Source organism: Macrosteles quadrilineatus, unplaced genomic scaffold (assembly GCF_028750875.1).
Source record: "Macrosteles quadrilineatus isolate MER2022 unplaced genomic scaffold, UCM_ALF_1.0 Scaffold_8__2_contigs__length_117827958, whole genome shotgun sequence".
Taxonomy (NCBI): domain Eukaryota; kingdom Metazoa; phylum Arthropoda; class Insecta; order Hemiptera; family Cicadellidae; genus Macrosteles; species Macrosteles quadrilineatus.
This window is the reverse complement of record NW_026542601.1, coordinates 87,969,857-87,989,400: the sequence shown is the minus strand read 5'-3', so window position 1 is coordinate 87,989,400 and position 19,544 is coordinate 87,969,857. Positions and strand designations below refer to the sequence as shown.

Here is a 19,544-nt window from a genome sequence, read left to right as displayed (position 1 = left end):
AGTCTGACAATACACAACACATAATTAAATAAATTAAACAGTTTTAGTTACTTTGTAGAGTATAAGAAAACTAAAAACCAAACAATAATAATAGATTTAATTTATCTTTAAATATATTTTTATACTGTAAAATTTAGGCCTAGTCCTACTTGGGTGCACACTATCTACACGAATTTTGTACCAGAGATTAAGGTTAGTATATCATAATAAGTTAAAAATGGCTAACACCTCTAGTGGTTATCATAAAATCACGTTTAATACCTAACAACCATGTTAAGGAAAAGAGGAGTTTGTCGTTGGTATGTGGTAGGAGTAAACAAACCATTTCATTAAACATCCCACCTGAATATGAATGACTCACTTTATCTTGGAGGGACTAGAGCAAACATACTCTATATTTGCCTATGGCATATTAAAAATCCCAAAGTTTTCCTTATTTTAGATATTTTGAAGGAAAATAACGTAGAAAGGCATCTTACATTTTTAAAGAGTTTATTCATTGCCATTTCACTATCTGTACACTACAACAATCCACACAGAGTTGTTTAAAACTAGCTTATCCACAAATCGTTATGTTTATCCAAAATATTTTTATATTTTGTATAAATTTTCACAGTAAAATGTGGCGAGCACATTGGATTGTTCGCTGATGATTCCCAATCATGTAACAGGATTGGCTCTAAGCTCAGGATGTGATATGAGTCCTGCAAAGTCTGATAATCTCACACAACGGGTGATTGATACCAATCATACCCACCACGTCACGTCATCCCTTAACGACCAATTGCGCAATGGTGGGATTTAGAACCGCTTTAATTCTGAATACAAAATAAAAACATCCATATTTAGAGTTAGATGCTGATATTTTTTCGGATGGTTGTCATAAAAAAGTGGCTAACCATAAGGAGTGTTTGTGATAAAAAAGAAATTAAAATATAAAGTTTTATAACTTAAGTTCTTGAGTAGTTTTTAAATAGTACATGGTACACCATTGATGTTAGGTCAATCCAATGAAGGTGATGAATTCAGGTCAGAGTTTTCCACCATAAAACCAAATTTTAAATCAAAATAATTGTAAATAAACAATTTCAAAATAAGGGTGGGGAATATGGAATTCTTCAAACAGAATACAACTGAAGAATATTTATGAGATTTTTGAATGGTGAAATACTCCTTAAGAAAGAACCTTATTTTCAAGTTCAGCGTTTTGCAAAAATTAGGTTTGGCTTATCTGAACCAAGTAAAGAAAAAAAAAACATTGTTGGTTACATTGTTCTTATTTCTGAAGCAAAATGGAGATTTCCTCCTATCTTCACTCTATTAAAATAATAATTATTTTTTTATTGGTAACAGAGAAACAACAGCTATGTCGGTATTTGAGAAGTAAAAACTGGGGTGAATGGATTGTTAGGCAATGGTTTTGATACTTAAACGGCTAGAACCATGTTTCTTATAGGACTATTGCAAGTTTATCTCAATGATTAGAATAATCCATGTTTTAGGCCTACTATTGACATAGCCTACAACAATGAACTTTAAGTAAAGCCAGACTTGCAAAAAACAACATTCAATGAAAAGTTTTTGTTTTGTTAGCCTATATAAAAAAATTAAATTTTACAACAAAATTACATTTTTTCAACTACCCAAATGTTATCAGATATTTGGCATCGACATGATGATTTATACTAAATAATTAGAAATATTTTGGATTAAAGATTTATGTCTCTAAGACATGGTGATGGATATGTTTTTTTCGTGGCTTTATTAGTGGAAAAACATAATTTATTTTGTCTTGTAATTGTAAATATTTTTTACAATTTTACTGTTAATTATCAAACAAATCTTTCCTTGGAAGATGAAATAATTGAATCAAAAAAAAATATGCTAGAACATAATTATAGGCATAAACTCTCTAAATGTTTTAATGCAATTGTGTGAATATGTTGGTGAAAGAGCTTTTGAATATTTAATTGCTTTAACAAAGATATAGATATTGATTTCCACATAATAATAAAACATTAAATTAGCATAAATTAATTAAAAAACATCAAATGAATAATTGACCATTGTAGGAGGCAAAGATGTGTCGACGCATACTATTAGAGGTTTAAAATATGAAAGAATCGAGTAAAGATTGTGCTTACAAGAGATATAACAACACGTTTTGCTACAAAAATGCAAATGCAAATGCTACCTTGGACTTTTGTTGTTGTTATCATAGCATGTAAACATGCAGAAAACGCTACCAAGCAAATACACGCTCGGGGGCCGCGCTACGTCTGCCTTTGTTTCTGGTAAGGTAGTTTTCCACTCTGCTAAACAACAATACGAAAAGAAAATTACATCTTTATTAAAGAAGCGAAGCATTACTCGACAACCTTCAAGTAGATTCAACAATCAAATATGAAAGCTTATGTTTCGTTTTATCAAAATATAAGTAATTCTGTATTGTGTATGTTTATTATAAAAACTGAAAACATAATCTTTTGACGATACTTTTTGAATGTGTAAGTGTAATACAGTTGACACGTCGACTGGAAACCTTAATTTTTTAACATAAATGTGATGTATGGGTCCCTTAAATTCCATCAAAATGGCTTAATTGTTTCAGATGTAGGGTATTTGGACATTTACCATGGAACTCTCTTATTGTACAAATATAAATATTTTGGATACATATATATAATGCTTTTCATTTTTTTTTTACAAAAAAGCTCGGCTTATTTCTTGACTCTTGTTCTAATGGTGTGTTAATACATGCATGGGATGTGAACTGGTGAATTTCAGAATACTGGTAGGTAAATTTCTCTGAACGTATATTATTATAAAATTCTAAAAGTTGAAATTATAAGAAAATAGGTTTATAGCTTTAAAATGTATAATAATTCGGTATGTTTCCTAAGATATATATTCCTAAATTAATAACACGTCGAAATTCGTTAAGTTTATTCACAAATTACTGTGCGTCAAAAAAGAAAAATAGTTATAAGAAGCTATTTTGAGTTGATTTAATTTGTCACTGGAGTAGAATTTGAAATTATGGATGCTTTTTGAAACTCGGTCGGAATTTTTTAATTAAGTCCTGTTTGCAACGGAGCTAATTACTTGAACATAGAAGAGCGAACATAAAGCTGTTGACATGGCAAGTGCAACATGCCAGAATGTTTGTAATGTTTTCGTTATCATAAAATATCTCTACTTCAAACAAGTTTAATGTCTGCACAAAAACCAACATTCTTAAAAAAAAAAAAAAACTGAAAAAATATTAAAACTACACAATAGTTGAAATATCATATGCAATCCATGCCTTATAAATTCATTTTTAACACGTCTTACCATTTAATTTATGTGTTGACATGATTAGTATCAATGATAAAGCTTATTTTTTCTTCACCAATTTGTGCTCGTAGGCAAAATTACTGATTAACATATGTAAATTTAATTATTCTTCAAAGAAAAATCCGCTAAAAAATTCTCCATCGCCCATCAAAGAGTGTAAAAAAATATTTTATCAATTGTTACCTATTATGCAGGGTAGGGTAGGAAAACAATATTTTCATATAACATACATGCAAACTTCGTAGTATAATGACCAATCATTTTCTTAGAAGAGGACATGAGTACCATTATTTAACTTTCGATTTCAAATTCCGCGTATGAGATAAAAATTATCTTGCCATAGTCATATTTACACACCCAACTTTTAAATTTTATCCGACCAAAATTACTAGTAAAATAAATTGTAAAAAATGTATTACTGGATATGATCTGTTTGAGGCAGTGAGATACAGAATATGCTAGTAGGCACTACTGGATGTCGTGATGACAAATTAACACTATTTTGTAGAAGTTAACATTATTTACTTTCTGTAATAATAGCTTAGGAAAAATGCTAGACACAAAATGTGTATGGTTTTGGTAATCCGTCAAGCGCTGGTTAGTGACTTAACGTTTCAGCAAACCGTTGTAACAATTATACATATTATAAACATTACTTATTTAACTCAACGTGAGAATCTAAAGTCACATCACACTAAACAATGATAGGTGTTCGACGATTGATTCGATAGAGGAAGTCTAGTCAATTGTGTTCCAAGTACAATAGTGTCCCGTGGAGCTGGAGCTACCAGTGAACAGTATGTGAAGTAGTATAGCTGTGTAGCTGAGTAGAGGAGTGAACATGGGATGTTCCGAGTCTAAACTTCATCCTAGAAATGTAAGTAAGTCAATGCAAAATGTTCTAAAATAATGTGGAGTAGTCAATTATAGTTCGTATTGGCCAGTGACAAAATATTCATATAAACTAGGAACTTTATGAAAAGACATTATTAAGTTTGTCTTCAATAGATTAGGTGTATTGTTATTGAGGCTTTAATCGATTAATATCATAATTAAGTGAAGTTAAAAGATCTATCTAAAATTCTAGGAGAAATTTATATCAGTAAATGCAATTTTTGACGATTTTTAAAAAACATAATATCTATAGAATACTATATTCTGTACGATATGAGCTGTCGTTAAAACATAGTAATTATTGTATTATGACGAGACTAATTTCCTATGTAAGATACTCAATGTGAATGTAGTTACAAAGCATTTACTCAATAACATTGAAAAAACCTAAAACCATTTTATGATATTGCTGTTCTTATTAGGTACTCCCAAAGTGGAATACAGAGATAACAAATAAATTGAGGAGAATTGTAATCCTTAAAAGTAGGGTATTTACTTACAAAGATTTTGTTTATTTTCTTTTGAACTGTTTATAAAATGTTAGATAAGCAACATTGAAATCTACATAAAAAAAGAGAATGAAGCAGACACGTTTTATAAACTAAAGCGTGTTCATTTAGCATCATGCTTTTGAAACTAGCTTTGCAGACTCTGGGAGACGGACTCGGTGAAATATCTTTATAATTTAGATACGATTATACGACTTCCATTTTAACTGATGTAGCCGAGCATCCTTGATGCAAAGTGAATTTGCATACAAATTACTATTTGATTTTACTAAAAGAATTGACTATTTCCTATACATGAGTACACATCCTTCAAAAAAAAAAAAACAAAAAAAAAACAAAGTATTAAGTTCAAGAAAATCTGGTATCGGGCTCAACAGTTAATACAAACATGAGTCTAAAATTCGTTTTGTGACCAAAACCGTTTTTTTATTCAAGGACTGTAGGCACATCATTTAACAAACATATTTTATCGATTAAAACTATTACAATCATTAAAGATGTTTTCAACGCAACCCAAATAATTACAACTACCGACAGACACGTTGAACAACAACAAAAGCTCATGTGATGGTAGGCCTATCCTTGTTTTCTTTATTTTATTACCAATTACCTTAGATGCATCGTTCAAGTTATATATGAGTTTTAGTTATTGATCATTGATTTAAAATAAGACGTAATATGTTTTTTTGCATGCATGAATAGGGCTTGTGAAAACACCATACTGAGACTTATTCACAATACATTCATAATAACACTAACGCTCTTAGATAACTATGCAACAATTAATATCAGCTGATTGGCAATGAAATAAAAACTTCTGAAATGTGTTCTTTTTTATCGTTTCACAGTGTCTTATAGTACCTGTAATTTGAATTGCGTTAAAAATACACTGTATAATAACTCCGTAGGTTCTTGGTAACTATATTCACTATAATTTCCCTCCTGGGGGGTAAACTTCGATATGGTGCGGACTGTATAAAAAATGAGGGATGTGAGATATATTATGTTAAGATCAGCTTTAGAGACACACTGTGAGCACAAAATAATAAACTTTTAAATAGGAAGAAATGTGATTTGGTACCTTCCTTTTTACTGAAGTGATGTCTAGTAGACCGTTGACGCACTTGATGTTTGCTGGCCAGCTTTCGCGTACGCGACCGGTAGTTGCACCAAGAACAGTTTGAATACAGTTTTTAACTATTCAGTTCACTTTTTTGTTAGGTGTGTCACAAATAAATACATAAGATAAACATACGATAATATAAGTTCAATTTATATGCCACAAATAGAGTAGGGGAATATTATAATACAAAACTAGGGAAAATGGCGAGAACATGATGCCGGGTTGAAGAGTACATGAGGAATGGGGGGAATTGCCAGACATCACGTGACAGGGCAAGGGTCAGAACAAAATATGAATGAAGTCTGGATTCACCTAGGTTGCGTAGATGCTTGAATACGGAACATGCCGCCCGCCTTGAACCATACATGGTTCAACAGATTCATAAATTGATTCATTGACTCATAAATGGGCACAAGTAATACAATGTAGATATATATACACAATAGATAATGATGACACACCTAATTATAAGATATGATATATATGATAATTATAAATATAAATAAACATGAAATAGGACATTGAATAGAAATATTTTGTGATTAGGGGAGCGGGTACACCTTGGTAGCAGGGCGACAGAAGATTCCTCTCGAAGTCTTGATGGAGACAACTCGAACGATGCCATCTGCTCCAGGTGATGTCTTCACAATGCGACCAAGAGGCCAGAGAAGTGGTGGTGTTTTTGGGTCATGGATAATGACTAAATCGCCTACTTCAAGATTCTTGTTTGGCTTTATCCACTTTTTCCTTTGTTGAAGCTGGTGCAAATACTCTTGGTGCCACCTTCTCCAGAAGCGTTGATGTAGAGCCTGAACTGTTTGCCAATGCTTTAGTCGATTGTCAGGAATATCGGATACATTTACTTCAGGTACTGCAACAAGAGATGTCCCGATGAGAAAATGACCTGGGGTGAGTGCTGTGATGTCAGATGGATCTGCTGATAGAGCTGTTAGTGGACGAGAGTTCAATACTGCTTCCACCTGCGTGACAAGAGTTATCAGCTCCATTAGTGTTAGAATTTGATCTCCAATTACTCTCTTGAGATGGTACTTTGAGCTCTTTATGGCACTCTCCCAAAGGCCTCCTTGGTGAGGCGCGGCTGGTGGTTGGAAATGAAAATTAATTGAATGATCGAGGGCGAAGTTAGTGAGAGCATCTTGAGTATTCCTTTCATCAATGAAATTCTGGAAGGTCTTATTCAGTTGCTTGGAGGCACCGACATAGTTCGTTCCACAATCAGAGTATAGGTGAGCACAAAGTCCACGACGAGAAACAAATCTTTTAAGAGCAGCAATGAATGAGTCCACTGAGAGATCAGTTACAACTTCCAAGTGCACCGCTTTTGTGGTAAAGCAAACAAATAGGCAGAGGTATGACTTAAGCTTTTGAGAATTCCTAGTGGTGTGTACTTTCACTTCAAAGTGACCGCTATAATCCATGCCAGTATGATAGAATGGTCTTACAGGCCGTAGTCGAGTTTCGGGTAAGTCTCCCATAAGTGGAGGTTGATTTGTAGGTTTCAACTTAAAACATCTTTGACATTTAAAGATTACAGATCTGATTACACTACGAGCAGATAATATCCATACTTCTTGAGTGAGGATCGATTGCAGCAACTGAGGGCCTGCGTGTAAATATTTGAGATGATAGTGCATGACCAACAGTTTTACAACATTATGAGATTTAGGTAACAGGATTGGGTATTTGGCATCTTGAGTAAGGTTTGAATGTTTCAACCTACCGCCTACTCTTACCAAACCGTTATCGTCAATGTAAGGTGATAACCGAGCCAGTCTTAAGCTGCACTGAGTGCCCTTTTTCAGAGCTGTGATGTCATCCTTGAAAGATGAAATTTGAATGAGTTTGAAGAGATTCATTTTAGCAGAAGAGATCTCTTTATAACTAAGTTGTCCAGCTAGTCGGGCGTTCCCACAAATATTATGGATGAATCGTAGAACATAAGCAGTGACATTTACAAGTTTTCTAAAGCATGAGAATTTTTCAAGTAAATCAAATCTGTAATTTTCTAACTTTTCAACGTTAACTAGGACATTCAAGGGATTTGGTTTGACTTCAAGAGTGTCTTGATCAGTGATTAAACTGAATTCGGGCTTTGGCCAAAGATCTGATGACAAGTATAACCATTCAGGTCCCTTCCACCACAATTGGTGGCTTAAGAGTTGAGATGGGGAGAGTCCTCGGGTTGCACAATCTGCTGGGTTGTCTAGGGACTTGACGTAATGCCATGATTCAGGAGAAATTAATTCTTGTAGTTCTGAGACACGGTTGGCCACATAAACTTTTAAGCGATAGGGGTGAGTGCGTATCCATGTAAGAACAATGGTAGAGTCACACCATGCATACATCGAGTCAATCTTAATGTGGGACGAAAGAAGATTTGAACAGTATTGCAGGAGCTTTCCAAGTAGGTGAGCACCGCACAGTTCGAGACGAGGCAGAGATACTCTTTTTAGTGGGGCGACTTTAGATTTGGCCATTATCAGATTAATTTTAACATCATTCGATAAGTTGATCACACGGAGGTAGACTACTGCAGCATATCCTTTCTCCGAAGCATCGCTGAAACCATGAAGTTCTGCAAGCTTATGAGTTGAGGTAAAGATGTAACGTGGGATCCTTAGGTTTTGGATCACGGGTAGTTCTTCTAAAAAGGAAATCCATTTTGTTCTTATCTCATCTTGAATTGGATCATCCCATTTTAGACCTGTGGTCCAAAGATATTGAATGAGTGTTTTAGCCCAAAATATTACAGGTGTGAGAAATCCTGGGAGATCATAGAGTTTAGCGATTGTTGAGAGAATCATTCTCTTGGTTAGCAAGTGGCCTACTTCAACATTCTTTACTTTGTATGAGAGCATGTCTGTCTCTGGGGTCCATCTTAAACCCAATACACTGTAGAAGGCCTCACTACCATCAGTCAACTCCACTGGTGATTCTTTGTGTTCGACTGGAATCTGATCCAAGAGTTGGGGTGCATTACTGATCCACTTACGGAGTTCAAAACCGCCTTTAGACAGCAATGTTTTCAGTTCATTTTGAGCTGACATAGCTTTATCGAGATCTTCAGCTCCAGCTATAATATCATCATAGAAGATAGACTTGGTCAAGATATCAGAAGCTTGTGGGTATGGTTGACCTTCGTCCAAAACTAGCTGGTGCAAGGTTTTGATTGCAATAAAAGGGGAACAATTAAGCCCATATGTAACTGTATTGAGTTTGTACGTTTGGAGTGGATCATCTGGACTAGCACGCCAGTATATCATTTGATAACTTTTGTCCTTATCAGAAACCAAGATCTGACGATACATTTGACGTATGTCACAGGTGAATACAATTTTATGACATCTAAAATACAATAAAACATCACTGATATCATTTTGAAGTTTGGGACCAGGCATGAGAATGTCGTTCAATGATATGCCATTAGTAGTTTTAGCGCTGCCGTCAAAAACAACACGTATTTTTGAATTCGGGGGATTCTCCTTGAAGACACCGTGGTGAGGCAAATAATAGTATTCAGAGGTGGGAGGTTCTTTACAAATAGTCATATGACCTGATTCAATGTAGTCATCCATAAATTCAGAATAGAGCCTTTGTAACTCGGGTTGATTAGAGAATTTCCTTTCCATCGAGCTAAGTCTCAATTGTGCTTTGGTACAAGATTCACCAAGAGGGGAATGATTTGGTTTCTTGGGCAGCTCGATTATGTAACGACCTGAGTCATCACGTCTATGGGTGTTTTCAAAATGTTGTAAACAGAGGGTATCTTCCTCAGTCTGAGCCTTGATCCGTATTGGGGGTTCTTCTAGCGTCCAGAATTTTTGAAGTGAATTATGAAGGTCCAAATCATGAGTTGTCAAGAGTGAGATGGGAAATGTGTTTGATGAGTTTCCTGCTACAGAGGCTACAGGAGCGAGGCCCATCACAACAAAACCAAAAATGGTTCCAAGAGCTTGAGGTAAATTTTGTCCTAATCTATGCTGTTCGCCTGTGAGGGTTAGGGCAAATAAGTCTGCACCGATAAGTAAATCTATCTCTCCAGGCTGATCGAAACAGGGATCGGCTAGGATAAAATGTTTCAAAGATTCCTTAACCTGGTGTGAAACTGGTATCTGAGGCAGGGGTGATGTGATACTACTCAAAACCATACAAGGATGGTTTTTAGCCAAAGGATTTCCATTGATCGCAGACATGTTGACATGTACGATACCTCTAGAATTAATAACTGCACCAGAGATTCCTTTTATTTCATCATGGAGTCGAGTACGTGGGGCGTTGATGAGTTGAATAGCTTTCTCTGATATAAGGGTAAGTTGGGCAGCGGAGTCGAGCACAGCACGGAGTACAGTATGTTGACCATGTTGTGAAGAGACATGAACTAAACATGTACCAAGAAGGATTGTGGTTTTAGTTGGATTGAGTTGACTAGACAATCCTACAAAAGCGTTAACGTTTGTAGAAGCAGTAGGATTAATAGTTGTTGTATTCTTTGAAGATGAATTAGGTGTGTAGGTCTTATTTTGAGGAGACAGCTTAGTTTGATAGCTTGACTGTGCCTGAAGTGAACTACGTGTGGGCTCATGCAATAGAGTATGGTGATGTTTGGAACAAATCTGACACACTTTACTTGAGGGGCAGTTGAGTGTGTTATGAAGATAACCGAGGCAGTTTGTACAAATCCTATTCTTGCGAATAAACTCAGATCTTTCACTCACACTTCTAGCTAGGAAAGCTTGACACTTGTATATGTTGTGATCTGCAGCTTGACAAAATCTACAAGAGTTGGTTGTGGCGACAAGAGCAGTTTTTGTATGGTTGGTGAAATGTGGCTTACTTTCACGCGTAAACTTATTAGGCCTAGTTATGTTTGTAGGACACTTTAGGCCAGTGGAATACTTTGAGGTAGATGGTGAACTGAGACAAATACTAGCACCTTCTAAACGTTTGAATTCCATTTCAAGAAAGGTCATTAAATCATTAACAAGAGGGATCTCATTGTTTAAGGCGCGAGAGTCTTCAAAAGATTTTCTAATATCAGCTGGGATCTTCTTTAAAAGTGTTAAGACTAACAGGGTGTTTTCAGTTGTAATGTCATGATTTAAGTTTTTCAAGGCTTGAGTATTTTCCTTATATACAGTGAGAAATGATTGTAAGCTCTTAAGCGAACCACTAGTAATGGGCGACAAATCCAGAATTTTTGTAACAAGCTGAGTGACAATACGTCTCTTGTTTTCATAGCGATCCTTGAGAAGTCGAAGGGCTACCACATAGTTTTCAGGAGTAATATTAAGACTCTTAACCAAGTCTAAGGGCTCACCACTCAGGGCACTAAGCAAATACTGAAACTTATTCACTGGGGAGACAGAATTATTCGCATTGACAGAGGCTTCAAAAATATTATAGAAACTAACCCACTCTTCATAGTTACCACTAAATTTAGGCAACTCAAATTTAGGCAGGCGCAGAGAAGCTGGAGGTGGAGTAGGTGTTACAACAGGTTCAACTGGCAAAAGAACTTTAATGTCACTTATAAGGGCTACATACAAGTCAGAAAGTTCATCATGCATTGAAAATGATTCCTCCTCATCACAATCAGAAGCAGGGTCATCAGTCACAACTCTATTAAATAAAGTTTTAAAGTCAGTAAATAGATCTCTGACCTCCTCATTATAATTGTGTAAACGCTGTATATTAGCAGGAGTCAATTCTTGACCTTCAGTTCGAGGAAGTTGGTTTGACAAATATTTATTTATTTTCTGAAACCTGTTTTTAACAAGTTTTGCTTTTCTTTGTAGGGTAGTGAATCTCATCATGAACAAACAAATTAAATAACACACAACAAGAATAGATGAGTTTTCATAAAATAGCCCAATATCTTAAATTAATAATGATCTCATAAATCTAGGCCTACTGAAGTGAATAAATCAATTTGCAATTCAACTTCAATAGTAAAGTGAAGTAAATTATCAATTTGTTATTATCACCAATAATCTCTGTTGACAATAATATTTACAATAATGAATAAAGAGAGTATAGCAATAACAATAATTACCAGTTTTCTCCAGTTCAGGACCCTTATCAATTAGTATTTGATTAAATAAATAATGTCTTCATTTTTCAACAACATAAACAAACTTGCAGGTTATGTTGATATGTTTCAATTCAATATCGGGTTATATTTAAACAAACAGCTGATGTAGATGAACAGAGTTTTGATGAGTTGAGTTTTCAGTTTAATAGCAGACAGGTGATTGGTTCGTCCTCAGTTCCACCGTTTCACTAATCTTGCAGGTTATTGGTTGCCATGTAGCGCAGAGCGATCTGTTGGCGAAGTTGAGAACTACCAACTACCAAGGTGTATCGCAAAGGACAGAACGTTGTTGCAAAATGGCGGACAATGGGATAGAATATTTCAGGGAAATAACTACTAACTAACTTTGCAGTTTTATTTATAAACCCAAATAATAAGACTGAATTGATTGTGAGACCTTATTATTTAAAAGGATTTTATGGATGAGATGTGAATAAATATTCAATCCTACAAATTTTCTACGCTTGATTTATTTCAAGACAAACTAGGTAGGCCTAACTTGACGTGATTTAGGTGGCAGTGACAAAATTGAACATGAAAATAATTGTCTGGTATGAAACAGGAATGGACATTAAAATTGTTCGTAATAATGTTTCACAAGACAAAATATTACCAGTTAGGGATGTGACACTGATCATAAACATTCATTTGAGAAATAAATTATTGTACTGTAGCAATTATATTTTAATTGGCAAATGTAGTCCGGGTCGACAGGACCAGCGAATGGGGGGTAAACTTCGATATGGTGCGGACTGTATAAAAAATGAGGGATGTGAGATATATTATGTTAAGATCAGCTTTAGAGACACACTGTGAGCACAAAATAATAAACTTTTAAATAGGAAGAAATGTGATTTGGTACCTTCCTTTTTACTGAAGTGATGTCTAGTAGACCGTTGACGCACTTGATGTTTGCTGGCCAGCTTTCGCGTACGCGACCGGTAGTTGCACCAAGAACAGTTTGAATACAGTTTTTAACTATTCAGTTCACTTTTTTGTTAGGTGTGTCACAAATAAATACATAAGATAAACATACGATAATATAAGTTCAATTTATATGCCACAAATAGAGTAGGGGAATATTATAATACAAAACTAGGGAAAATGGCGAGAACATGATGCCGGGTTGAAGAGTACATGAGGAATGGGGGGAATTGCCAGACATCACGTGACAGGGCAAGGGTCAGAACAAAATATGAATGAAGTCTGGATTCACCTAGGTTGCGTAGATGCTTGAATACGGAACACCTCCGTTAATACAATCATAATTATATGATGTAATATTGAACTTTAATAAATACACATATAATTGTATTTTTAATAAGCATTTAAAACGTTTTATAGCAGCTAGTTTTAACACTGAAACCTCCATTTCAAACCTCCATATCAAACTCGACCCACTTTTATCTAAATTTTTGTGAAAATACGCGTGACTGTGTTACAATCTTAAATTGTTAATAGTGAGAGTGTAAAGTAGTAATATATATACATATATTATTGTTTAATTCTGAAGAAAATCTTTTGTTATAATTTATAATAAACACATATCACACATCATAATTGCTTGGTAAGGCAAGTGATCATAGAGTTGACCTTAAAATCTGAAGGTTGCTAGTTCGAATCCAAGCAATATCATTACAAGACACAGGTGCCAACTGTGCTGTTCCCTCACAAACACAAGTAAAAAAAAAAAAAAATGTAACGGAGTAGACAGATAAACACATAAAACCATCAAAATATACATTAGCAATTTATTTTCCCCTCAACGGGGCTAGATAATGAAAAAGAACTAAAACATTTTCGGCTTTGTTCGATATACAAAAGTTTTGAAGTTTTAAAAATAAATATTGTTTAGAATTATAAACTCCTAACAAGTCTGAACACTTTACGGTGAGATATGCAGCTTAAATAATTAGTAGTCATTTCCAAAGTTTTGTTTAAAACAAATCTTAATTTTATTATGTTTATGAACATTCTTTTTGATTTTGGAACAGTGAAAAATGCATGCATTTATTTAGGTTGCAAAAAAAGGTGATTTGAAGCCAGGTTTAGTACTTATTCATTATACTTGGTTTGGAAACTATAAGCATCATATTTATTTTTTATAAATTTCAAATCGATATTAATCATCATAGTTGGTTTCTTTCTGCAGGCTGAACTTGTAAAATTCAAGAAAAAATACGACACGTCTCACATCAAAAACTCTGAACCAGTTCATATATGGGTTATAGGTAAGAATCTGTATAAAACACAATCTAAATTCACAAATACATCATACATCATAGCCTGAGATAACATTATGAACACCTACAATCACAATTTGATTTGTATGAGCACTTCTTTATCATTTAAGCTACACAACTAGACAAAATTACTTGTGATAATAAAATAGAATTGAGGCTGCAAGGCCATTTTAACACTAACGGACCAAAGAGAATACTGTATAACAAATGTTCCAAGTGGTAATATATATGCGCTTTATAAGTGTGTAGGCCTAACTATAAAAATTAACAAGTTTAGTATAAATTTTAGGATACGTGGAAAAACACAACCGTGTATTTCGGTGAACTTGGTTATAAATTTGGTTTATACATTTTCTAAGGTCCAGTGATTGATGCTGCTCTAGACCTGGGCGATCTGATAGCCAACAAACATGGCTACCAGGCTATCAGTGAGAAGTCTCTGTTAGAGGCCGAGGCCGCCACAGACAGCGACAGAGGCCGAGTGGTTAAAGCCATCTTGGAAGATAACGGCCTTGTGTCCATGGTATGGCTTAACATCCTTATTATTATTTTACCTAGCCAAGTTGATAATATTCTCATAGATATATAGGGAACGCATTAAAATCAGCTGATCAATAATTACATCTGACTATTTAAATATCGACGAAATTAGATTAGAAATCCCAAAAAGTTTGATATGATATCGTTCTCAAGCACTCACGGATCGAGGGTTAAAAATTGTTTCTTTGATGAAATACTTCCTCCAATGTGTTTTATGAATACTTTCTGATGCAGCTAATGTTTCTGCGAAGACTAAAAAAAGTCCGAAAATTGTCCAGCGAATAAGTAACACAAGCCCTAAACCGATGCATCTAAATAAAACTAAATGTGTATGAAAATTGTTAAATTTTTCTTACTTAACCCCTTTGTCTATTTTACGACCGGTTACCTCTTAGCCATATTTTCTACCTTACTGTTTATGATGTTTCATAGTTTTTTTCCATTCCAGAACATGCAAAGTATACAATATTTGAAAATAGGCTTATATAAGTACACTCAAAGAAAATTTGAATATTATTAATTATATAAGGATGAAAATAAAAAATTTTTGCATATCTTTATTTGACCTTCCTACATTACTTTGAAATGTAATGTAATCCTTTGGCCATACCGTGGGAACCAGTGTTAAGGCCAAATGGGTGTGACGTATAAGCGGATGTTACTAGTACGGCCGTCACGGTTTTTTTTTTTTAGTGTGTGCGTGCGAGTGTGTTCAGCCCGAACAGCTACCCGACAACTATAAACACCATAGAGACTCTAAAGCTAGAATATTAAACGAAAGTTCACAACAATGCAACTCTGAGATACGCGGTGGCAAATACCCTAATAGGATTACAACTGTATGAGAGCAGACAAGTTTATGTTTAAAAGAAGAGTACAGTATTATATTATTTTTTAAATACATTTTAAATATGCAGTTTTTGAGATTGGGGTTTGCAATACGTTAAAAACTAATTACTGTAAATTATTTGCGGAAATGTAATTTCATAAAACAAATAATGAAAAAGTTGAGATTATCTAGGCTTTTATAAACCTGGTATTTTATTTCAGATTTTAGATTCATGCGTTTTAAAAAAAAAAAAAAACATTTTGCAGAACGTAAATGTATTAAATAATTCTTAAAAACATTCCTAATTGACTATTTAGAAGTTATTTAAACCCATTGTTCGTCTTAATGCAGCAAAAACAGCCGTTGTTGTACATACCTTGCGGGTCTATTTCTCTAGTGGGGCCTTGGTCTAAAGTAGCGTATTTACTCTCTAGAGAGTAAAAATATGCTGTTGTAAACAGTTAAAAAAATTTCGATTGTGGTAATCAAATCGGTCAAAATTATTTGTCGATTGATTTATTAGGTAAAGTTTTAGCCTATTGCTGTCGATCGCTCGACATATCGATGGTATATAGTAATATACGATATGATTGATTCACTTACTAAACAGCTGCTTATTTGCATTAGCAGAAGTGATAACAAGCTGGAAGTGGTTATGAGACGTTATCTTTACATAAAAATGATTTCGTTTTCTAGCTTAGTTTGTTAATTAATGATGCAAAATGAAGAAAAATATAGTTACCACACGGGCAAAAATTGTCCTTTTAACCACCACTCATTTTCTGACATCGGCTTCGCCTCGATCGTAAAACTTGACCTCGGGTCAAAAAGAGTCATTTTAGGCCCTAGTGATGACATCTACTATTCATTCCAACAAGCATTTGACCATTTTACATCTCTTAATGTGTCCACTTCTCATAAAAGAATTAACCAATCTTTATTATAACACTTCTTAGCTATTATGTATCATCGTTGTAACTATATTCTAGATAGTACTCGTAGAATGAGCCTTAAGCTTTAAACCCTTTCTGAAACCAAATGTAAATCTTTTTATAAATACAAATACATAACATGATTAATTTTTCATTCTAAAACTAGCTTTAGAAGGTATAACCATAGACTAACCAACACAGTTGTGTTTATCAATATTATAGCAAGCTCAGATAAGAACACATATTTAATTTGATACTTGATATGCAGAACAAGAATCGACACATTGAGCCTGCTCGTTTTACAGCACATTTGTTTTCCAGAGTATATTGGAGGACCTGATCATAGAGTCACTACTGGCTCGCTCTCCGGGACTCAAAGGGGTTGTATTCTCCGACATTCCCCGCTGCAAGTGCCAGGCTAAGATGCTCAAGAGAATCGTAACCAAACTTTGTATTCATTTAGAGACTTAAATGATTATAAAGAATTATTTTAGCATGACTTGAAATTAGTTAGATATCATAACTTAAAATAATAGTTTTGGTTTCTGTTCTCTGGTAAGTATTAGCATACCCAGGATATCCTTAAAACGCAGAAAAGACTTACTTTGGGGTTGGTTTCAGGATTTAAGTATGAAATTTATCCACCATTTCTATGCAACATGAGTTGAAACTTTACCAATGCAAGAGATATATGATAGTCTAAAGAATAATACAATAGATTAAAGAAAGGTTCAGAAATTGTATGATTATATTTGTTCAGTGATTAATGCACAAAATACATTTAAGAAAACATGAGACGTAAAATTGCTATTTACTATTTTATTATGTCTTTTGATGCCTCCAAACATTCAACACACTAATACCCAGCAAATTTTCAAATAGACCCAAAATTTAGTGTTATACCTTTGCATTTTGAGATACCAACATCGTGTAACAATACGTTTTTTTGGATAACATGTTTCCAATTCATTTGAATAAGAATATACGAAGACACCGAACAGTTAACAGATTATTAGAATAACCTAAACAAAAAATGATGCCACATGCACCCTTGTTAAATTAAAAATATATAAAAAATTATAATACTAATAGATTTGCAATTTTTTTTAAAGAAAATTAGGTGAGCATGTTGCCACATGTAAAAAGAATAAATATCACTGTTAGCCCCACAATAATATTGAAACCTTTTTTACCGCGGCAGATTTTTCTGAAGTAGAGATCCTATGAAATGTCCAACAAAATGTCAGTTTTCTCTGGCCACAACATGTACAAGCTTGTTAGAGGGATTAGTAATCCAAAGCGTCAGCTCGATTGACAGCTGATTCGCAGAAGCTGTTTGTTTTTTGTGACAGTCAAGTGTCTACAACAGTAATTGCTTACCACTGGCTGCAGCTTTCGAGATACATTTTTGAATAAATCTAGAGACACAATGTTTATTTTTTTGATTAAACAGACCATAATAGAATTAGTAATAAATTTGGTATGAATTTTTATACTAAGAATAATTCTTTTATATAGATTAGTTTTTTATAGATTGGACGTAAAAAAATCTTTGCTGTTATACCAACCAAAACTTGATTTTTGCCTTGTGATAACATGTGCTAAACTATAACTACATTTAGTTCAACGTAACCTAACCCAACTTAACAAATAACTGACACCTAAAACCTTAACACAGTACTGTACTTTCAGGTGGGGTCAGTTTCTCTGGTCATATACATGAGATGGTCGGAGGACGGCCTCAAATCAGCCTTGAAGTTACAGAATGACGAGAAGGCTTTCGCCAAAAGTATGGAGGATTTTAACAAACACACACTTCCACTCGCCACTCAAAAACGGTCATTTACTGTAAGTTCGTGAAGTGACTTTTAAATTTTGAAAATGTATAGGGGTGGTTATCACTTATGTCAATATTGTGATCGTTACAATTTACTTCCTCAATTGATTTAAGTAATTGAGACTAGACATTCTTTACAAATTTTCAATACTGTTCAAATTGAGAATTAACACTAGTTCTACCTCTACACACTAAAAATATAAATTTGGAAAGCAAGAAAAATATCTAAAATCAATTATGTTCTCTGAACCAGACCACAAACCACTGAAGTAATAACTCAGCCACGTGGAGACATATGTTGTGACTTTAGTTGAGAATCGTGCCAGGAATGTCAACTAAGGTGTTGGCTCTGATAGAAATAGGAAATCATTATTAATTCAGGGAAAAATATAAAGCTTACATTACCTATGTACGTTTCAATGATCGTTGTTAGCAGCCTTGACAACATTGGAGATTTTGTTTTGTACCCGAAACAAAATTAGTGATTTGTCTTAAAAGGTATAAAATTATAATATTAAAATCTCGTGATATTTTACAGTACTGACAATGATTTTACAACGATCAGTTGAGATTAAAATATCTGTATACCTCATAGGCCTACCTATGTATTACCATATACCCTACTGATCCCATGGCCATTGTGAAAAACTCCCAAGACAGTTAATTTCTTAGAAATCAGCTGGTATAGCGAAAAAAGAGTTTTTAAATATATGCAGTGTTTTAAAGCTCATTAAACATTTTCATAAGAGAAAATACACTAACGGTCGTGTCAGTATTTCTAAATTCCCACTAAGCTGCATGGCATTCAAATAGATTTTATGTTAATATAATATGTATCTGTTCAGGTTGAAGGTGATGCGGGCCCTGCTGCGTGTTTGGCTGCATGTTCTGACATGCTATGCAGAGTCTCGTTAGTCGGCTGTTAACAAGATGATATCTCTGAAATAATATTAACCATTTAGGCTCAATGATTGCTGACAGATACCTTCTTACAAGTTTTACCTTACGAATGTTTCGATTGTTTTTATTTATTTGCTGTAATAAATGTGATTACTAAAAATTTTTATGTTTTTATATTTAACACATTTCTCATAGGAATTAATCACAAAGGAATGGATTTAATGACAACGTGTATGCTCTTACTAGCCTAGAAAACTCAGAGTTAAATAACGATATTTTTTTAAAA

At 34.1% G+C, this 19,544-nt stretch overlaps 2 protein-coding genes across 2 annotated transcripts; one reads left to right on the top strand and one right to left on the bottom strand.

Moving 5' to 3' along the window:
- Positions 1-6,407: 6,407 nt before the first annotated feature.
- Positions 6,408-7,304, bottom strand: LOC129000536 (uncharacterized). Its single transcript, XM_054427498.1, has one exon. The coding sequence runs from the start codon at positions 7,302-7,304 to the stop codon at positions 6,408-6,410; it is 897 nt and encodes a 298-aa protein (XP_054283473.1).
- A 14-nt stretch (positions 7,305-7,318) lies between these two features.
- On the top strand, positions 7,319-16,992 carry LOC129000535 (uncharacterized). Its single transcript, XM_054427497.1, has 4 exons — positions 7,319-7,348; positions 14,130-14,208; positions 14,580-14,743; positions 16,843-16,992. Exons 1-4 carry the CDS (start codon positions 7,319-7,321, stop codon positions 16,990-16,992), a joined length of 423 nt encoding a protein of 140 aa, XP_054283472.1.
- The last annotated feature ends 2,552 nt before the right edge of the window (positions 16,993-19,544 follow it).